Raw genomic sequence first — 19,307 nt, forward strand, 5'->3', positions numbered from 1 at the left:
TTCCTTCTGCTGGAACCCTTTAACAACTAATCTGGCCTTGTAACGTTTGCTACCATCATGCTCATTCTTTATTTTGTATACCCACTTGTTGTGCAAAACCTTCTTTCCTACTGGCAATTCAGTCAGTTCCCATGTCTGATTCCCCAACAAGGAATCCATCTCATCCTTCATGGCTAACTCCCACTTGCTTGAATTCTCATCTTGCAAGACTTCATCATAACACTCTGGCTCACCACCATCAGTCAACAGGAGATAATTTAGAGTGGGTGAATAACGCTGTGGAGGTCTAATGTTTCTGGAAGATCTGCGGATTTCAGCTACAGATGTACTCAAATCTAATTGTGAATTTACATTCTCCTTGTCTTCTTCATCCCTTTTCTGGACAGTACCTTCAGTCAATTCATCTAAGTTGACAAACTCAGATTTCTTTTGATCTATCCCTGTAATATCTGACACTACAGTTGACCTGTCTTTGTACATAACCTGTTCATTAAATATCACATTTCTACTTCTGATGATTTTCCTGTTTTGTTCATCCCAAAACCTATAGCCAAATTTCTCATCACCATAGCCAATGAAAAAACATATTTTAAATTTTGCATCAAGTTTACTACGAGCATCAGAATCAATATGAACATAAGAAACACAATCAAAAACTTTTAAGTGTGAAAACTTTACCTCTTTACCGCTCCAAACCTCCTCAGGAAGTCTGAACTCCCTGGGAACTGAAGGTCCTTGGTTTATCAGGTTAGCTGCAGTGCTAACAGCATCAGCCCAAAAAGTTTTTGGTAGTCCAGCATGCAACCTCATACTCCTAGCACGCTCATTGAGAGTTCTGTTCATGCGCTCAGCCACACCATTCTGCTGTGGTGTCACAGGAATGGTCTTCTCCATCCTAATTCCCTGTGTAGCACAATACTCACTGAACCCTCCATCTATGTACTCTCTTCCATTATCTGACCTCAAACATTTTACTTTCAAACTTGTTTCTATCTCAACCATGGCCTTCCACTTCTTAAAAGTTTCAAATACATCAGATTTATTTTTCAGAAAATAAACCCATATCTTTCTACTTGAGTCATCAATGAAAGTGATGTAGTACCTTGAACCTCCAAGGGATGCAACTGGAGAAGGTCCCCACAAATCAGTATGTACTAATTCCAATTTTTCAGCCTTCGGTGTCCTGCCAGTTTTCAAGAAGCTCACCCTTTTCTGCTTCCCTAAGATGCAACTTTCACACATGTCAAAATCAATGGACTTCAATTCTGGTAGTTTTCCTTTTGACAGCAGCATCTTCATCCCTTTCTCACTCATGTGACCAAGTCTGCGGTGCCATAGGCTTATATCAGTACTTGCATCAGCAACTGCAATTGTGTCTCTTGGACTTGAGGTCATGTACAGAGTACCAGTTTTCTTTCCACGAGTCAATACCCTAGCTCCCTTTGTAACCTTCCAAGTACCACCAACAAATAGTATTGCATGTCTTTCATCATCAAGTTGTCCAACAGAAATCAGATTCCTCCTTAGGTCAGGAATATGTCGAATCTTCTCCAGTAACCAAACAGACCCATTGGGCAACAATATTCGAACATCTCCCATACCCACAACATCCAAGGCTGAACCATCAGCCAAATACACCTTCCCAAAATCACCTGCAACATAATTCTGTATGATTTCTCGGTGTGGAGTGTTATGAAACGAAGCTCCTAAATCCAAAACCCAATTATCAAGTGGACTGTCTACTGCAAGAAGTAATGCATCCTGTACCTCTTCTGTTACAGCATTAGCAGAATCATCTTCATTCTTCTTCTTAGGACTTTTGCATTGATTCCTAAAGTGACCTGTTTTCCCACAATTCCAGCATTGTACTTGTTAGCCTGATCTAGATTAACTTCTATTCCGATTAGAATTTCTGGATTTTGATCTGCCCCGATTTGAATTTCTGTTATTACCTCTGCCTCTTGTCTCAAGGTTTAGGGCAGAACCAGATCCTGAGGATTCACCTGCATCTCTTCTGCGAATCTCCTCAGTCAGAATTAAATCTCGTATATCATTGTACTTGAGTTTTTCCTTTCCTGTAGAATTGCTTACTGCCATCCTCATTGCCTCCCAACTGTTTAGCAAAGAAGCCAAGACGATCAGAGCACGAATCTCATCATCAAAATCAATTTCTACAGACGACAATTGATTTGTGATAGTATTAAATTCATTCAGATGTTGTGCTACTGATACATTCTCTGCCATCTTCAGATTGAACAGTTTCTTCATCAAGTGCACCTTATTGTTTGCTGACGGCTTTTCATACATACCAGACAAAGCCTTCATCAGATCTGCTGTGGTCTTCTCCTTTACAACATTGCGTGCAACAGACCTAGACAGAGTTAACCTAATAACTCCTAGTACCTGCTTGTCAAGAAGAGCCCATTCCTCAGCCTTCATAGCCTCAGGTTTTGTCCCCAAAAGAGGCAGATGCAATTTCCTCCCATAGAGATAATCTACAATCTGCATCCTCCAATACGCGAAGTCTGTGCCATCAAACTTTTCTATTCCAGACGCCTTTCCTGCTTCCTCTACCATTGCTCCCACTCAAACCTAACCCTAGGCTCTGATACCAGTTGTAGGGAATTTAATCAAAATCCCAACCTGTGAGAAACAAAACAAATAGAGAAAACACACGCCAAAGAAAACAATCACACGCACAAGACAATATTTACGTGGTTCGGCAATTTGCCTACGTCCACGGAGTTACAGGGATTTCACAATTATCAGGGAAAATACAATAGTGCACAAGAACACTCTCAAGAAACCCAAATCCCAATTAGACCCTAGCACTCTCTCACAGAAAAATAAGAATAGAAGCTGGCTGCCTCTCTTTTCTCTATTTTCTCTCATGCGGCTGCTAACTAGGTTAATTGGAATTACTCTCTATAATCTCACGGCTACACTACTTCAAAAAAACCTAATATATATATTTATATATATGTCAAAGTCGGATGGAGTAAAATTTCCTATTACAAATAGGATTTGGTCAATAGTGACCGACTTAGGTGGACGTGGGCTTGTGGCAATTCAAGCCACACACGGCCCACTTCAACATTAAGATGTGGAGAGAGAGAGAGAGAAGGTAGGTTAAAATGCCTAAGAATTAATCAAAGGTCCAGCTAATCTTTTCACGATACAACAATTTGAAATTTCTGATCATCCGACCAATTAAAACAGACAAAACGGGGGGATGGGTGAGGTACCAACTAGCTAGTATAAGCTTTATACAACTGAATTGCTATTGCTATTTCATACTATTTGGATTAGGAATGCATATGTTTGATGAACATCTTACAATTATAATTTCTTATGCCTTGAATTTGCAAAACAATACCTTTTCCAATAGAACCCAACTGACAGTTATATTCATATATTTTTCCTGTAGTGAAAAACACAAATGTGATGACTTGGAATGAGAGGCTTAATATTGCAGTGGATGCAGCACATGGTTCGCAAACAAATTGATTACATTACTATTGATCTTTAATACATTTTGGATTTTTTTTTTTTATATAAATTATTACTTAGACTTAATGATGGATTGTTGGTGGAGTTGTAGGGTTAGAGTATCTTCATAATGGTTGCAAGCCGCCTATAATTCATAGAGATTTGAAAACTTCCAACATTTTATTGACTGGACATATGCAAGCCAAGATAGCTGATTTTGGGTTGTCTAGAATCTTTGCAACTGAAAGTGACTCTCATGTGTCAACTTGCCCAGCTGGCACATTAGGATACCTTGATCCAGAGTAAGTGTTTATACTTACTGGTTGATATACTTTTTTATTTTCTTTTTTTATGTTGGAGTTGGATTGTATTTCAGTATCTTTTACATATGTTCTAATGGGATTTGAGAACAGACAAAAATTGTTACAAGGTGATATTACTCAGTATTTTCACCGGTGGGAGTTGTCAAAGCATCAGGATGCCAAAAGCTATTACTTATAATTAAAGTAATCAACTGATAGATTCTTTGAAGAGAGAAAGAAAGCGTAAAGATGGAAGAGAGACACAGAGTGAGAGAAAACACAAGGATTATGTAATTTAGCCTTACAGTCAATGTCCACAAAGGAAGCCCTTGACGACTCTTCACTATAATCTCAATTTTATGTTACAGTGAACCCTAAGCAGCCTATATATAGGGATTAGGAGCTAGGGTTAGGCGTACATGGGCTGAGTAAGATAATTGGGCCTCTTAGGTTAATACTCATTAATATCTCTAACCCATCCCCCCCCCCCCCCCCCCCCCCCCTCCCCCTCTCTCTCAAACTCAACATGTCATCTTGGGTTTGGAATGTAACTTGTGAAGATAAAGATGCCTTGAAGATGACCATGAAGACAATCACATATGGATCAGACAATGAACATGCAAATTGAGAGCAAACAACAAAGATTAATGAATGCCAAAAGACAATAAGGGCCTAAGAAGGCTGCATCAATGACCAAGGAGGAGCTGTTATAGCTTGAGGGCCATTGGCAACGAAATAGTGTTGTGATGAAGCATGTGAATGAGTTGATGAATATCATAGATGGTGAACTCAATGAGCAAAAGGTCAAATTTCATTATTATTATTTTACTGATCTGAGGCTTGGGAGCCTCAAATGAGGAAACAAAGTGAGTCCAGTGGTTGAAGGCTTGGGATGAGTTATGAATTCAGACATCCTAGGTTTGATTTTCACTAGGAGTACCCCTGGATCACTTGATACACATTTCTGGCAGTTGGGATCATATATCTATGGTTTATTCCCTAGTGGTAGGTCCAAAAGGTCCTCCCTTGGTGAGGTTCCCCGTTATTAAAAAAATAAAAATTAGAATCTAAGCAAAAAACAAAGTGGGACACATTTGGTTGTAAAATGTCAACTGTGGTCACTAGTCAAACTCAAATTGAAAGTCAACTATCAAAGTTAGTCCATAGTCTTTTTTAAACCAAAACTCAACTATCCAATCTAGTTCAAAGATCCAAATTTGAATTGATCAAGTAGTCCACCCATCAAACCGATTCGAGTTCAGTTTGGGTAAGGTCAAATATTCAGTTCAACCCAACTTGACTAGATTCCTGACATAGCATGATGACCTGAGAAGATAGGCTGATGCGGAAGCTGAGGTGACACATGAATGCTAACGTGGAATAACTAATGTGGCATTGGTGTTAACATGGCAAATGTGGTTTGTTTTAGAGAAAACATATGTATTGGGTTATTAAAATTAACCCTAACATATAACATATTATTGATATATATAGGTCTACATACAGTTTACTCTTTTGCCCTAGTTTTATACTCATAACATGGTTGATGACATGGCCATAGAACTGATGTGACACATTTTGGAGGTTGATAAATGGCATAGGCATAGAGGGCCGGTGTGTGGAGGTAGGTCACTAGCATATGAAGAGTCCAAAAGGCATGTGGTAATGCATGGGTGTGTGAGAGCAAAAGCAAAAACTTTGAACAAGGCATGATGTGTTCGATGACCGTGATTCTTTCATGGTTGAGTAAATCAGCGAAGGAGCATCCCAAGGGCAGTGGCAGTGGGCAAAACAGAGGTGGTTCCAATATCAACAATGGTGTTATGGCAGTCTATCAGCATCTAATGACATCAAATGTGTTAGGTTCTAAATATTTAGGAATAAATGTTTAGGCTTTAATTTTATGTATGTTGGCAAATTGAGTACAAAAACATGTCTAGTTTAAGATATTTAAGTTTTAGAACAATGTTAGACATTGCTCAAGTTGATCCAAGTCAAGATTCAAGAATAGTCAAGCTACAGAAAGAAGAATTCAGAAATTGCAAGGCTTGACTAATCGAGAGACAGATTCGACTGATCGAAACTCGTTTTCTACAAATTTTAAATCAGGCTCGAAAGCCCATGAAACGTTTAGGTTTTGAGTCCAACACTGCTAGATATAAAAAGGAAAACCTTAATTCAAGTTTCAAAAGTCTTATGAAGTTTTATGAGTTACTATTGTGAGATCTGTGAGGTTCTGTTACCTTCTAACTCAACAAGCATCTACCGAAAGGAAGATCCAATCACAAGAACTAGTGGAGATAAGTTGCTGCATACAAGATCAACTGCTGCTGATGATCTAAAGCTTTAAGTAAGATCTCAAAGTCACAAATGGAGGTGTTTGTGCACACCAAATTCAGATAGAAAAGTCCTTGGATTCGAAGCTGCATTGAGTCAAGTAAGTATGACAAGAGGTAGCATTAGATTTAGGGAAAAATCTATTGTAAAACTTCCATTCTATATAGCAAATTTTTTGCCTTGAGGATTGTCTAGGTTAATTCCTCCCCAAGTTTTTTATCTTGAAACTATACGGTTTTATTGGTTTTCTCGGGTCATTATATCGCTTGTCTTTTTTACTTTTCCGTACTTAGTGATATGATTGTTTGTATTTAACCTAGATTTAAATAATAAACCTAAATAACAATTTGGTTAATTAATTAGGTTAAACAATCTAAGTTTACAAGAGTCTAAACAAACAAACAAAATGTCTTTGGTAATGATGATTGATCTATTCCAAAGAGGATTAGAGCATTGTGGAGCTTGACCAAAAAAGACAAAGGCAAGAGCACGGAGAAAGATAGAATTGCACTACAACGCCCAACAACACTTTAGAATCAGAGTTATGGCGCTCATACCACGATAGATATTATGAAAATCTAAAAAGAGAGAAAGAAATAGTATAAAGAGAAGAGAGAGAATGCAATGATTACGTGGTTTGGTCTAACGGCCTACATCCATAGAAGAAGCCCTTGATATGATAGTTCATCTTTAATATAATCCCAATTCTATGCTATAGGGAATTTTCAGTAGGGTATATATATGGTTTAGAATCTAGGGCCGAGTAATATAATTGGGCTTCTTGGGCTAATACATATAAAACTAATATCTATAAATTCAACTATATAAAAACACCAACTGCAACTAGATATAATGGAAGTAATAACCTATTGAATTAAATCAAGCTATGTATTTCTTGTCTTGATCCGATTGCCTTGTGTTTTACATACAGATATCAAGCATCTGGAAACTTTGGTAAAAAAAGTGATGTCTATAGCTTCGGTATTGTTTTGTTTGAACTAATCACTGGTCGACCTGTAATAATGAGAGGACCTGAGAAAAACACTCACATACTTGACTGGATTTATCCAATAATTGAAAGTGGGGATATTCAAAGTGTTGTTGATCCAAGGTTACAAGGAAAATTCCACACCAATTCTGCCTGGAAAGCTGTGGAGATTGCCTTGTCATGCATACCACCAATTGCAAGCCAAAGGCCAGACATCAGTCAAGTATTAGCAGAACTAAAAGACTGTTTGGCTTTGGAGATGACTAATGCAAGCCTAGCAACTGAGCGTAATATGGCACCTTCAAGCATTCCACTTGAAATATCCTACTTAGAGCTTGAATCAGATATTGCTGCCCTTGCTAGGTAGTTGTTAAACAAAATGTTTGTAGTCAAGTTTTCCTTCCATGCGATATGCTCATATGAGAAATTTCTAGAATTAGATTGGTAGTTCAAGAATTTCTTTTATTCTTGTTTAATGTTTTGTATCTCTTTCAATTAAGTACGAATGATGTATCTCTTACAATGTTTTGTATTTCTGTTGCTTTGATGGGCATATCGATACAATGATGTAAAATTTTTATTATGAATGAGTTTATGTTATTATTATTTTTATTTTTATTGTATATATGCCGTCAACTCCTACTATCACGAGTTCTGTCTCTCTCGCACTTTCTCTTTTGGTGTTTGACTCGGTTTCTTGTAATTTTTTTTTTTCGTTTTAAATCTAATTCCTGAAATGAGTTATGGTTTGTTTATGTATATTGTATTATATATTTAAGGTGCTCATTAATGGGAGCGCTGGTCCATGACAATTGTGTTGGCCTACGTTTCGGCCGCTAATTTTCTGTGCTCCTCCAATCCTTCTGCAGCCAAGCAATTGAGTTGCTCTACTTTATGTTTGATAGAGATGATGACTATACGAGTAAATTTAGCAATAGAAAAAATAAAAATAAAATTTGACACAGACGAGATAAAATTATTTTAAAGGAATAAGGTTTTTTTATTTATTTTTATTTAATTTTAATTTTTAAAGGAACAAGTTAAAAACACGTCTATACTAAAATTGTAAAAAAAAACTTAGATCCATAAATGACAAGATTGATTAATTCTATGCTCGGATTGTTTGTGTTGCTAGATCTCCTTTGTCACCATTATTATGTTGTTCTACGAATTTTTGCCTCAAAAAAGGGTAGTTACATGTTAGTGGTGGAAGATGACATTTCGGACAAACTTCAATTGAGTAGTAAATATAATTAATATGGACATCACTTAACCAAAAATTGTACATCTACAAGTTTGTGTTCAATTGTTTTATATTAATCAATTGAGACATTCATGGTTCAAATTGGCTCACCTCCAACTATTGAATTTAAAAAAAAAAAAAAAAATACTCATCTCTTATAATTTTTGTTGAATTAAAAAAAAATCACTCAACTCTTATAATTTTTGTTCAATTTAACACTTTAGTCACACATGGATCACAACAGTCAAATTATCTAACTTCATATTTGTTACAAGTACGCTATTACAAAAACCTAATAAGGATAGGAGAAAATACTAAAGCTGAACATGGAATATTATTTGTCCATAAAAAAACATAGAAAATTTTGTCCTCCCCCAAGGTGATCCTAAAAAGAATGTAAGAGTTACACATTTTTAAACCATTGATTTATATTTGATCTAAAGGTTAAAGACCACTTGTTGCCATGTCAAGATTCTAGTAATTAGTGAATAAGGCATTAAGCCATTAAACTATCTATAGCTGGATTTTTCTCTCTCTCATAAATTACTTCCTTTATACTACCACCATGAGTAAAGAATAACAATAAGCACTCACATTGATGGTGCTGAAATTGCTAAAAAGCTATTTTAGCACCCCAAAACACTAAAAACATGCTACATTGGTGGTAGTAAAGCTAAAATGTTTAGCAACAATAAAATGGTATCAATACCAGTTCGTTGTAGCTAAAAGGTTCACTGTAGCTAAAAGGTAAAATTAAAAAAAAAAAAATTTATTTTAAGTCATTCTCTTTCTCTCCCTATTTACTAACACACTCTCTCTCTCTCTCTCTCTTGACAGTGCCACCACCACCACCAAGACCCATGGCCAAAGCTCTCCGCCTCCTCTCTCTCACTTCGTATTTCTTCTCTAACTCTCCATTTCTCTCTCATTGTCCTCTCCTCGCTTTCTCTCTCTCACTTCTCTCTATCTCCTCTCTCGTTCATCATGGATTTGTGGCTGGGTTAGACTTGTTATTTTTCAATTTTGATTGGCATTGGCTGAATTCAGTTGTTGCAGCAATGGGTGGGCTATGGATGTTTGTGGTAGCGATGGTAGGTTGTAAGGGTGGTGGGTTGCTCAATTTTGTGGCTGTTTATGATGGTTGTTGAGATGGGTTTGTGGTAATGGTGGTGGTTGTTGCGTTTTTTTTTTTTTAATTTTTTTTTTAATTTTAAATCAGAGTTATGGTGGGATGGTTGTGATTGTGGTGGTGGTTGGTTGTGGCTAGGTTGGTTCGATGGTTGTGATGTGGGGGTTGTGGTTTTTTTATTTGGTTTTGGCCCGGGATTTTGATTTGTGGGTGGTAGTGGTGGTGGTGGCAATTGTGAGTTTGCTAGGTTATGAAGAAAAATGTGTGGGTTTGTTCATGGTTGTTCTTTCTTTAGAGAAAGAAAGAGAGATGGAGAAAAGAGAGAAAGAGAGAGAGATGGAAGAATAGAGAAAGAATAAGAAAAACTATTTAAAAGAAATGGTAAGAAAATAGATCATTTGATGTTGGGTGTATTATAAAGTGGGGTGTTAAAATAGGTAAAGTAGTTTTTTAGGTTATTAAAAGCTAAAGCTTTTAGCATTGATGATGCACAAAAAATCATCAATGATCCAATCATCCAAACATGCAGTGTTAGGGGGGGTACTTAAAGAATGAAGGATGAAGAACCTATAGAGAGCACTGATAGGGTGTTGGCCAAAGACCCTCTGAAAGTTAAGTTAGTGACTCAATGATTTCCAATAACTCCAAAAGTATGAGAGATAAGAAATTTGGCATGCCTTGGAGAAGAGGAGGCTTGTTGCTTATATAGTGGTGTAGAGCTGACCAAGCTCCCGTGAATGTAGGCTTATCCCTTATAGGGAGTGTATGGAGTTAATGTCCAGAGATCTTCGAGTTTGACTTCCAATACTTGGAAGATATGAATATGTAAAAAGATGTGTGCATGTTATTTCCTTATGGAGATAGTGGAGTGGAGAACATGCTAGAGTTTGAGAGCCAAGTGTAAAGGACCATTTGTCAGGTCTTGCTCGTTTGTTACCACTGCATGCTGGAAGTGTAGACACTAGGTAGGTTGCATTGCAAATCTTCAAGTATGGTACCGAACAATAGGGGGGTACATGTCGGCTCCCTGGTTATTTAGTGACTCTCACATATTAGGTGTCAGGAAGGGTACTTGATGGCCCGTGGGTACATGACAACTATCAAGATGGAATGTATTGCATGGTGTCAGGTAGGGGTGTCAATTCAAGTTAGCGTGTCTTGTTTGTGTTATATCAAAGTAAGGGTATTTGACTAAATGGCTCAATCTAAACCCAACTCATTTAATAATCATGTCAAGACTATTCAACCCTAACTCGACCTGTTAATGGGGCGGGTTGACACAATCCAACCCACATGACATGATTAATAAATGGGTGGTGTTAGGTTGACATGAATGTGACACAACCCATTTCAACCTACTTACTATTAAATATAACATCCTTATAGAACTGTATTGTCCTTAGCTTGCAACCAAAACATTAGAAATTGATCCGAAAAGAAATCCTTCTTTCACAATATTGCAACTTAAAACATTGATATCCTTCTTTCATCCTTTTGAAGCCATATTCAAAATAAGTTTGGATCTTTTTGTATATATTCATAGCACTTTCAAGAAACACGTCGACGAATGAGTGCACAAGAATGGTCTTGATGATGATGAAGCCGGCCAACATGTCTCCACACATTCGTTTTCATTTTATTCTTCAAAATTGCTTCCAAGCTTAATATTTGAAACTTGGAAAATATAACAGTGTGATGCGGTATAAGCGCTAAGAATGTTTGAGATGGTCCTATTGAGACACTATCGAACAAGAAAAAAAAAAAAACCCAAAAATTGCCTCTTGGCTCTTGCTCTTCACACTCATTTGTAATATCTGAAAAGTGAGCCACAGCCCACAGGCCATGGTGGTATTTTTACCCAAAAACGTGTTCCCACACATCAATAAGGTTTGGCATGGGGAAGTTCTATTTATATATTTTCTTATTGATCCAACCATCCTTATATATGTATTTTCTTGGTCTATTTTTCATAATTGACAAATTTAAAGCTGAAGCAAATTGACAGGATGTGGGATGTGGTTAGGGGATGTGACCCATGGTTTTCAAACACAGGCCATTCAAAGAACCAGCAAAAGGAGAGGTTCAAGGTTTTTAAAATTAGACTGAAGTTGATCGAGGTCAAATCATGATGATGTCATAATTAATTTAGTAATTAATTAAAATAAAATAAAGGTAATAATTTATAAATATTAGCAAAATTGACTAAAATATCTAAAAAATTGAAACAAACTTTCAAATAAATTTTCATGATATTATAAGGTTAACATAAAATAGTACATTATAAGGTTAATAGAAAAAGGTATAGTATAAATAAGCATGAATAAATATATTATACAATCCTTCAAGTAGAAATTATTTTGATTAAATAAAAATCACTTTTAAAATAAAGTCATAAGTAGTAAATTCCTATGCAGAGGTATTATTCTTAAATCACAAGTTAATTTAGCAATGAAAACAAATTTAGTAATATTTAATACATTGAGATAGAGGTGATATGGAAGTTTAGAAACTATAAATCATGTAAATCTAATATAAATTTAATAATACTTATTATTAGCTCATAAATAGCTTACCTGGTATGTTGGTCACGGTGTCAGCCATAGTGCTTAACAAGGGAGAGGTCTCAGGTTCAACCTAAGAACATTAAGAATGGACATTTGTGAAGGCTAAGGATGAATTAATTAAAAGAGATAAAGAAAGTAGAAAAGAAAATAATATAATATTCTCTCAAATTAATTAGGATAGATAATGCCGTTATCAATAAATTTTAAGAATGTCATAGAATGTTTTAGTGAGGATGATCTCCCAGATGATGATGATTATAGTGACCATAAATGGAGGGAAAACAACAGTCATTTTCAGTAAGAATGAGAGAGAAAGAAAGTAGAAAAAAAAAATATATATATATATATATATATATTTATATTATCTCAAATTAATTAGGTTAGATGATGTGGTTATCAATAAATTTTAAGAATGACATAGATTATAGTGATTTTCTAATGTTTTAGTGAGGATGATTGATGTGCATGAAACATATACAATATAATACTCTCATATTTGCATTTTTTTTGCCATACTTTTAAACTATTTTGCGACTGATTATATATTATCTTTGTTTAATAGGTGATAAGGGTTTACATGCTAAGTTGGGCTCAGTCAGTTGCTAACCCAACCTGAAGGACCTGGAGGGCATGAAGTAAAGAATATAAAAGCATGACGTGCTAAGCAAGTAGAAAGAAAATTAAAGAAAAGAGGTCCAGGCTTATTGATTCAAAGCCAACATGAAAAGAAGGACATGGAGATACGTGAAGGAGCAAAGAAAAGAACTAATAGATAGGGAGCTTATTCACGTGGAAGAGATACATGGGCTTGAGGTTTAAATGAACATTTGTTAATTGTTGGTGGGCCTCTCTATTTCTTATTGAAACACAAACACTCTTGGGCTAGTCTTCGGTTTCAGTTGGGCACAACTTAAAGCATAGCGTGTGGCTTACAATCCTAGTTTCACTTGTATTAGGAATTTTCATAGAGTCAGGCGGCTTCTCTTTGAAGTGCGCGTCTTTGTGTGATATAAATATGAGCAAACAGAAAAGTGAGGCTAATGCTGGGGCCCGCATGTGGCTTTTCTCCATAATTGCATTTTGACTATTTTTTATTTTATTTTATTTGTTTAGTTTAATGTTTAGTATTTTATTTTTGTATTTTATTTCAATTATCACGATTAGCTAAATTTATAATTATGGTTGAAGATGAAACCTTGTTAAGGATTATCAATATTATTTATGTGATTTGATTTTTTCCACAATATTTGTTTTTTAATAATTTGAATTGTTTTTGCTTCATATCAATTGACTAAGATGAGATTCTAGATATAAGTTTAATCATGTTTTTCTCATGATTTATGATTTGTCTTAATTAATTGAATGCTTAATTTATTATTTCTTGATTTTAAAATTGGATATCTCTTGTGATTTATTTGACTACAGATACAATTGATGATTTGATTTTATACCAAGGAACCAAAGAAGAGCATGCTTTAGATATTTAAATAGAAGTTTTAATGATAATATTCTCCATGGTAGCAAGATTGATTTCTAGATTATCATGTAATGGTTGGGAAAAATTAATGATTTTGAATATATGCTGATAAGAATTAGCAAGGTGGATTCCAAAACCTTAACTCTTTATCTAGATTGTTTACATCTCTTTTATGCTTTATATTATATCTTTGCTTAGTTTAATTATTTGTTTAGTTTTTTTTTTTTTTTTTTTTTTTAAAAAACCAATTTTTATTAAACTAGATTATAGTTAATTTGGTTAGGATTTGATTAATTTTTCTACGTTCATTCAAGTTCCTGTGAGTTCGACCTCGTTCTTGTCAAACTATACTTTAATACGGTTTGTACCGTCGTGAGTGCTTTAAAATTTCATAACAATGATCTCCCAAATGATGAGGATTATAGTGACCATAAATAGAGAAAAAACAGCAATCATTTTCAATAAGAATGACATTAAGGATTATAGTGACCATAAAATCACTATAATGAAATCTTTTGACTGGGTGAAAATTGATCATCCTCATCTTCACTCCATTTCGAACCTTGTTTTAGTGGTGGATACGCAACCTCGCAAGCAGGAATTATTTGCGATGGTGGCCTGGTCAATGTGGTGTTGACGAAATAAAATCAGAAGTAATGAACTTTGTTTACCTCCCCGTAGAAGACATTGAGGATTATAGTGACCATAAAATCACTGTAATGAAATCTTTCTGCTAGGTGAAAATTGATAATCCTCATCTTCACTCCCCTTAGGGCCTTTGTTTCAGTGGTGGATACACAACTTCCCAAGCTGGAATTATTCGCAAGGGTGGCCTGTTCAGTATGGTGTCGACGAAACAAAATCAGAAGTAATGAACCTTGTTTACCTTCCCATAAAATTCTAGAATATATTCTTAATCTTCTATCTGAGTATAAGAGAAAGACTTGGGTTCACGTTCATTGGCCGAGCCGAGCAAGGTCCAAGTGGAAGCCTCTAGATGCTCCTAAAGTGAAGGCAAATTTTGATAGGGTTATGTTTGTGGAATCAAGCGAGGCAGGGATTAGTGTGGTAATTCGAAATGAAAACAAGGAAATTATGGTTGCCTTATTTAAGAAGATAGCTCAACCATTATTGGTGGAAACCTTGGAGACGTTGGCGGCGACTCAAAATGTACTATAAAAGCCCTTGCTGATGGAAATTCCTCCCTCTTGAGCATAGGTCATCTTGTAAAAGACTTTAGGTCTATTTCGGGTTTGCATCATTCCCACTCCTACTCTCATGTAAGGAGGTAGGCAATTCTATAGTCCATGTTTTAGCATAAAGAGTTAGACTTTCTTTTTCTTTGACGGTTTGGATGGAGGATGTTCTACTATCTGTTCTTCATTTTTCTTTTAGATTTTCTAGTTTAATAATACATACTAATGAGTACAGTTTTCTCTCCCCCAAAAAAAAAAAAAGAGACAAAAAGTTTTTTTTTTTATTTTTTTATATCTTTTAAAAAAAAAATGAAGAAGATTATGAATTATAATTGGATGATTTGTAGGCAATGACTACAAACTCTCTACATATATTTTTAGTCAATATGAATTTTGACAAATCTACTATTAGATAACATTTTCTTATTATATTCTTCTTTCTTGCAAAATTTCAAGAAAATTGAAGATCATTAGTCATATATATCAATTATATGTTTAAATTTTAAGTTTTTATAGCATTAAGTTTTGCATAAAAAATAATTAAGTTTATGAATCGAATATTAAATAACATCCAATTTGAATGAAACTTGACATTTATTTTCAAACATGCAATCTAATGGTTAGATTTTTAAAATATATAGCCATATTAATTTTTTTAATGGGAGTTTGAAGCCATTGCCTACAAACTAATTTGTAGGCAAACTTTTTCCTAATTAGATAATAATTTTCTTTGGATAGAGTTAGTTTGGAGGAAAGATTTTCCAATTTATTACATGGTAATTTAAAAAGGAAAAAAAATTTAATACCAAACTAGTTTGGAGGAAAATTTCTCCAATCCATTATGTACTAGGTGCCTATTGATAAATGACAAAATTTAACTATAAAATTAGTTATAACCTAAGGCTACAACCTGACTCAATATCTTTTATTGGATGTGAATTTTGACAAATCCACCATTAGATTACATCTTCTTCTTATATCCTCCACGCTTGTAAATTTCTAAAAAATTAAAGATCAATAGTTATGTTATCAATAAATTATTTAAATTGTAAGTTTTTGTAGTTCAAAATTATGCATAAAATATAAACTTATAAGTCATGTAGTAAATAATATTCGATTGATAAAGAATTTGACATGTATATTAAGAGCATAAAGAACATGCAATTCAACGGTTAGATTTTCAAAATATGTAATAGTATTTCTTTTATTGAGTAAGGTTGTAGCCTTAGACTACAACTAATTTTGTAACTTAACTTTTCCATTGATAAAATCATATATCAATGATGCACTAGTTGGATGTTCTCTAAAGTAAATATAAACAATTAAAGGTGGTTTTTTTTTTTTTTAGTACAAAATTTAATTTTAAATCCTATAGTTTGAAAAGAAATCAACAAATTAAAATTCAGTCCATTTAAATCGAATGATATTATGTTTGGAGTTTAATATAGATTAAGAACAATCATCATAGATGTAAGGGCAGATTTTGGTTCCTAAGCCCAAAAGATAGAAGGATCTAGGCCTAAAGAGCCTAATACAATGAATTTGTAGAGAGTGTGTTAGAAAACTAGACTCTAATGAATTGGATAACAATTATAGTGTCCAGATGACAAGAAAGCAAAGATAAATTGGTTTTATCCAAAGAAAATCATCATCGGCACAATTCGAGTAGATTAGTTCTTGTATATATTTCTTTTGAATTTGATTACAAGTCCAGTTCTTATTGCTACAATGTTTTTCTATCAATTTTCCGATCCCCCTCCTTCAGGGGCTTCCTTCTCTTTTATACTATCCTATTTCTTTCATATCCACCATCCACGTGTAGGTCAAGTAGTTGGTTTTGATCCTTGTCCCATTAGCACTTTCATGAAATCTCTGGGAATAGCTGTAAGGCTAAAAATCACTGTTCAGGTATCACTTCCACATTAATGCGGTTAGAGAGTTAGTTGTAGAGCATTCAATATGGTGGTAGCAGCTTTCTCTTAGATATTTCTTAGCTTCCCTTTGTCCTATGCTTTCATGATGTTTATCCTTATCAAGAAAATCCTCCGAAGTGTTGCTCTTAATAGCAGACCACAACTTCTGACCTCTACTTTGCTTAGCTGAGGAGGCACTCCTCCTCGAACTACCTTCCTGAACCTTCATGACTAGACCCCTTTCTTCATTCACTAATGTGGACTTCTATGATAACATTTACCCGTCCTCAGACTACTAGGTGTCCTCGTACATGGCCCACGGCCCAATATGTACTACTGGGCCTATCATTCCTACAATAGATATTCTGAGTTACCAAATAATGAGTTGGAGAAACTTGCCTTCGAATTCATTTAGAGGAATTAGGAATACCCTATCCTTTAACAATAAAGATGATAGAAAATCGATCTGCCTTGTATCATTCATCCTCGTATAAGTAGCCCATTCATCCTCCTATAAGTACATACTAGCATGAGCATATATTTGCTGAGAAAGGCTAACATCGATCATGATGCAGCAAATCTGAATGTGTTGGTAGCGGCCTTCCAAATATATATATTTTTTATTATTTGTACTAATAAAACAAAAACAAATTTCTTATAAAAATAAATAAATAACCTCTGAAAGATAATGCAAATGAATTGTGAGTTATGATTATCTATTTGGAATAATATGTTGGTTGTTTGTTCTTGATACCCAAAGCCAAAGTTAGAAACTTGGGACTTTTAGGATTTGGGTCTTGCTTTGCTGTTTAAATCACCTAAAGAATCGTTTTTTTTTTTTTTTTCATCAACAATATGACTTTATAATTAAACATCTTTATCAATTTGATATTTTATATGTTCCAATAAATTCTCAATTACAAGAATTAAATCATCAATTTAGTGAGCATGTAATGAAGTTGTTCTTAATTCAGCTTTGGATCTTCGAGAAACACTATAATCTTTTTATAATTGATTATATTTGTTTGTCAATAAACAAATTTTATATGTAAAATATTACAAATCATGAGAACTACCGTTAAAAATGAAATTTCAATATTTCATTATTACTAGCACAATGTAATTTAACATATAAACTTTTAAAAATTGTTAATATATTTTTGAATTATGCCTTACAGAACTATTGTGTTAACTTTCTAACACAAAATAAAATTATAATTGAAAATTTTATTTATCATGTTGATGTGATTCCAATCAATGTTATGCGTATTGCCATCAATGGCAACATCATTCATTTAATTGGAAGCTTTAGGGGCTTAACCTATGGTCTTAAACGCTTAAACCCCTATTGCCAATGGATAAGAACAAAGGACTCATCATACGTAACAAAATTTGATCTGACTATAATAAATGATGCATGTATCGAGTGTGCGAAGTGTGGCAATCCCCCTTGGACTTGATTCAGTTATCTAAAATTTTCCTAAACTTTGTTCTCTTTTTAAATTTTTACACCAATGCATCTTTAGTTATAAGGGGGAAAGAATGATTTGAATCCTAAATATCTCATTTTGAAACATCAAAAGGTTTCAATGAATTGACCTACAAAGCTTTTAGCAAGAATGAATTTTTTTTTTTTTGTAATTTTTTTTTTTTTAGAGTTTCAATCTATGGCATTCGCTCCTGATAATAACTATTTATCATCAGAACAAGACACAAGACACGAATCAGTTTTTGGTATAGGCGGGTATTAAATTTCAGATATTTTATTCAATCATTAGAGACTTAATCAGTTGAACTAATTGAAACTCACTTATTTTTCAAAGTTAGTTAAAGAAAAAGTTATGGTATTTTGGGAAGAGTAATTTTTCTTTGAGTCATTCTAATGGGTGCCCTTAGGGTAATGGTTAATAATTCATTTTAAGAAAATTTTGACATCACTTTTATGGGAGATGGAAAAAGTATTGGTATTTGGACTTTTAAAAAGAAAATTTTGCGAAGAGTAGTTTTTTCTTTTTTATATTAAAAAAGGGTTTTTTTTCTTTATTATTATATTTTAATCTTCCTGTGCTATATCCGTAGTCACAAATTAATGTAATGTCTCTTTTTCCTTTCTCAAATGATAGCCTTTTTTTTTTTTTTTTTTTTTCTTTTCATCAGATAATTCAATTGTTGGAGGAGGGAGTTTCGAATACTAGGTATCTTTTGCTTAGAATTACTAAGAGATTTCAGTTTAAAAAAAAAAAAAACCCTTGGTGACCGTATTTCTAAATTGGTTTTTTCCTGTTGACTCTTTTCTCTTTGAGTCGTCCGAATATGATCGTAATTAAACAAGTTTGTAAGCTATAATTATAAGCCAAAATTGTAGCTATATATATATATATATATATCCACAACGGCAGCTATGGAAGCATTGATCTACAACAATTAATATTGTAGCTATATATGATTGGTCCATCTGTGACCATGATTGAAAATCCATCCCAGCAGAAAGAACAACAGACTGTAAATCGGTTGTTGATCAGCATTGACCCGTGGTGTTAAGTTTTTCCCAAGTGATATTTTTATTTTTTCTCAAACTAGTTGCCTTCTCTGTCAGAGAAGTTCAGAAAAGAAGAAAGACCGGCTGATTATGGTCCGTTTGGATACAGTTTATTTTGTTGAAATTAAAA

The 19,307-nt window shown here is 34.1% G+C and overlaps 1 protein-coding gene across 2 annotated transcripts in view; it reads left to right on the top strand.

Moving 5' to 3' along the window:
• Window positions 1–7,645, top strand: part of LOC115972981 (putative leucine-rich repeat receptor-like serine/threonine-protein kinase At2g19230) — a 40,730-nt gene extending 33,085 nt beyond the window's left edge. For both annotated transcript variants that reach the window (XM_031093193.1, XM_031093194.1), the window contains 3 exons: window positions 3,428–3,490; window positions 3,602–3,791; window positions 7,060–7,645. In XM_031093193.1, the coding sequence (XP_030949053.1) occupies window positions 3,428–3,490; window positions 3,602–3,791; window positions 7,060–7,483 (677 nt within the window). In that variant the 3' untranslated portion in view covers window positions 7,484–7,645. The remainder of the gene's footprint in view (window positions 1–3,427; window positions 3,491–3,601; window positions 3,792–7,059) is intronic.
• The last annotated feature ends 11,662 nt before the right edge of the window (window positions 7,646–19,307 follow it).

The sequence above is a fragment of the Quercus lobata genome, unplaced genomic scaffold (assembly GCF_001633185.2).
Source record: "Quercus lobata isolate SW786 unplaced genomic scaffold, ValleyOak3.0 Primary Assembly Scq3eQI_1866, whole genome shotgun sequence".
Taxonomy (NCBI): Eukaryota; Viridiplantae; Streptophyta; class Magnoliopsida; order Fagales; family Fagaceae; genus Quercus; species Quercus lobata.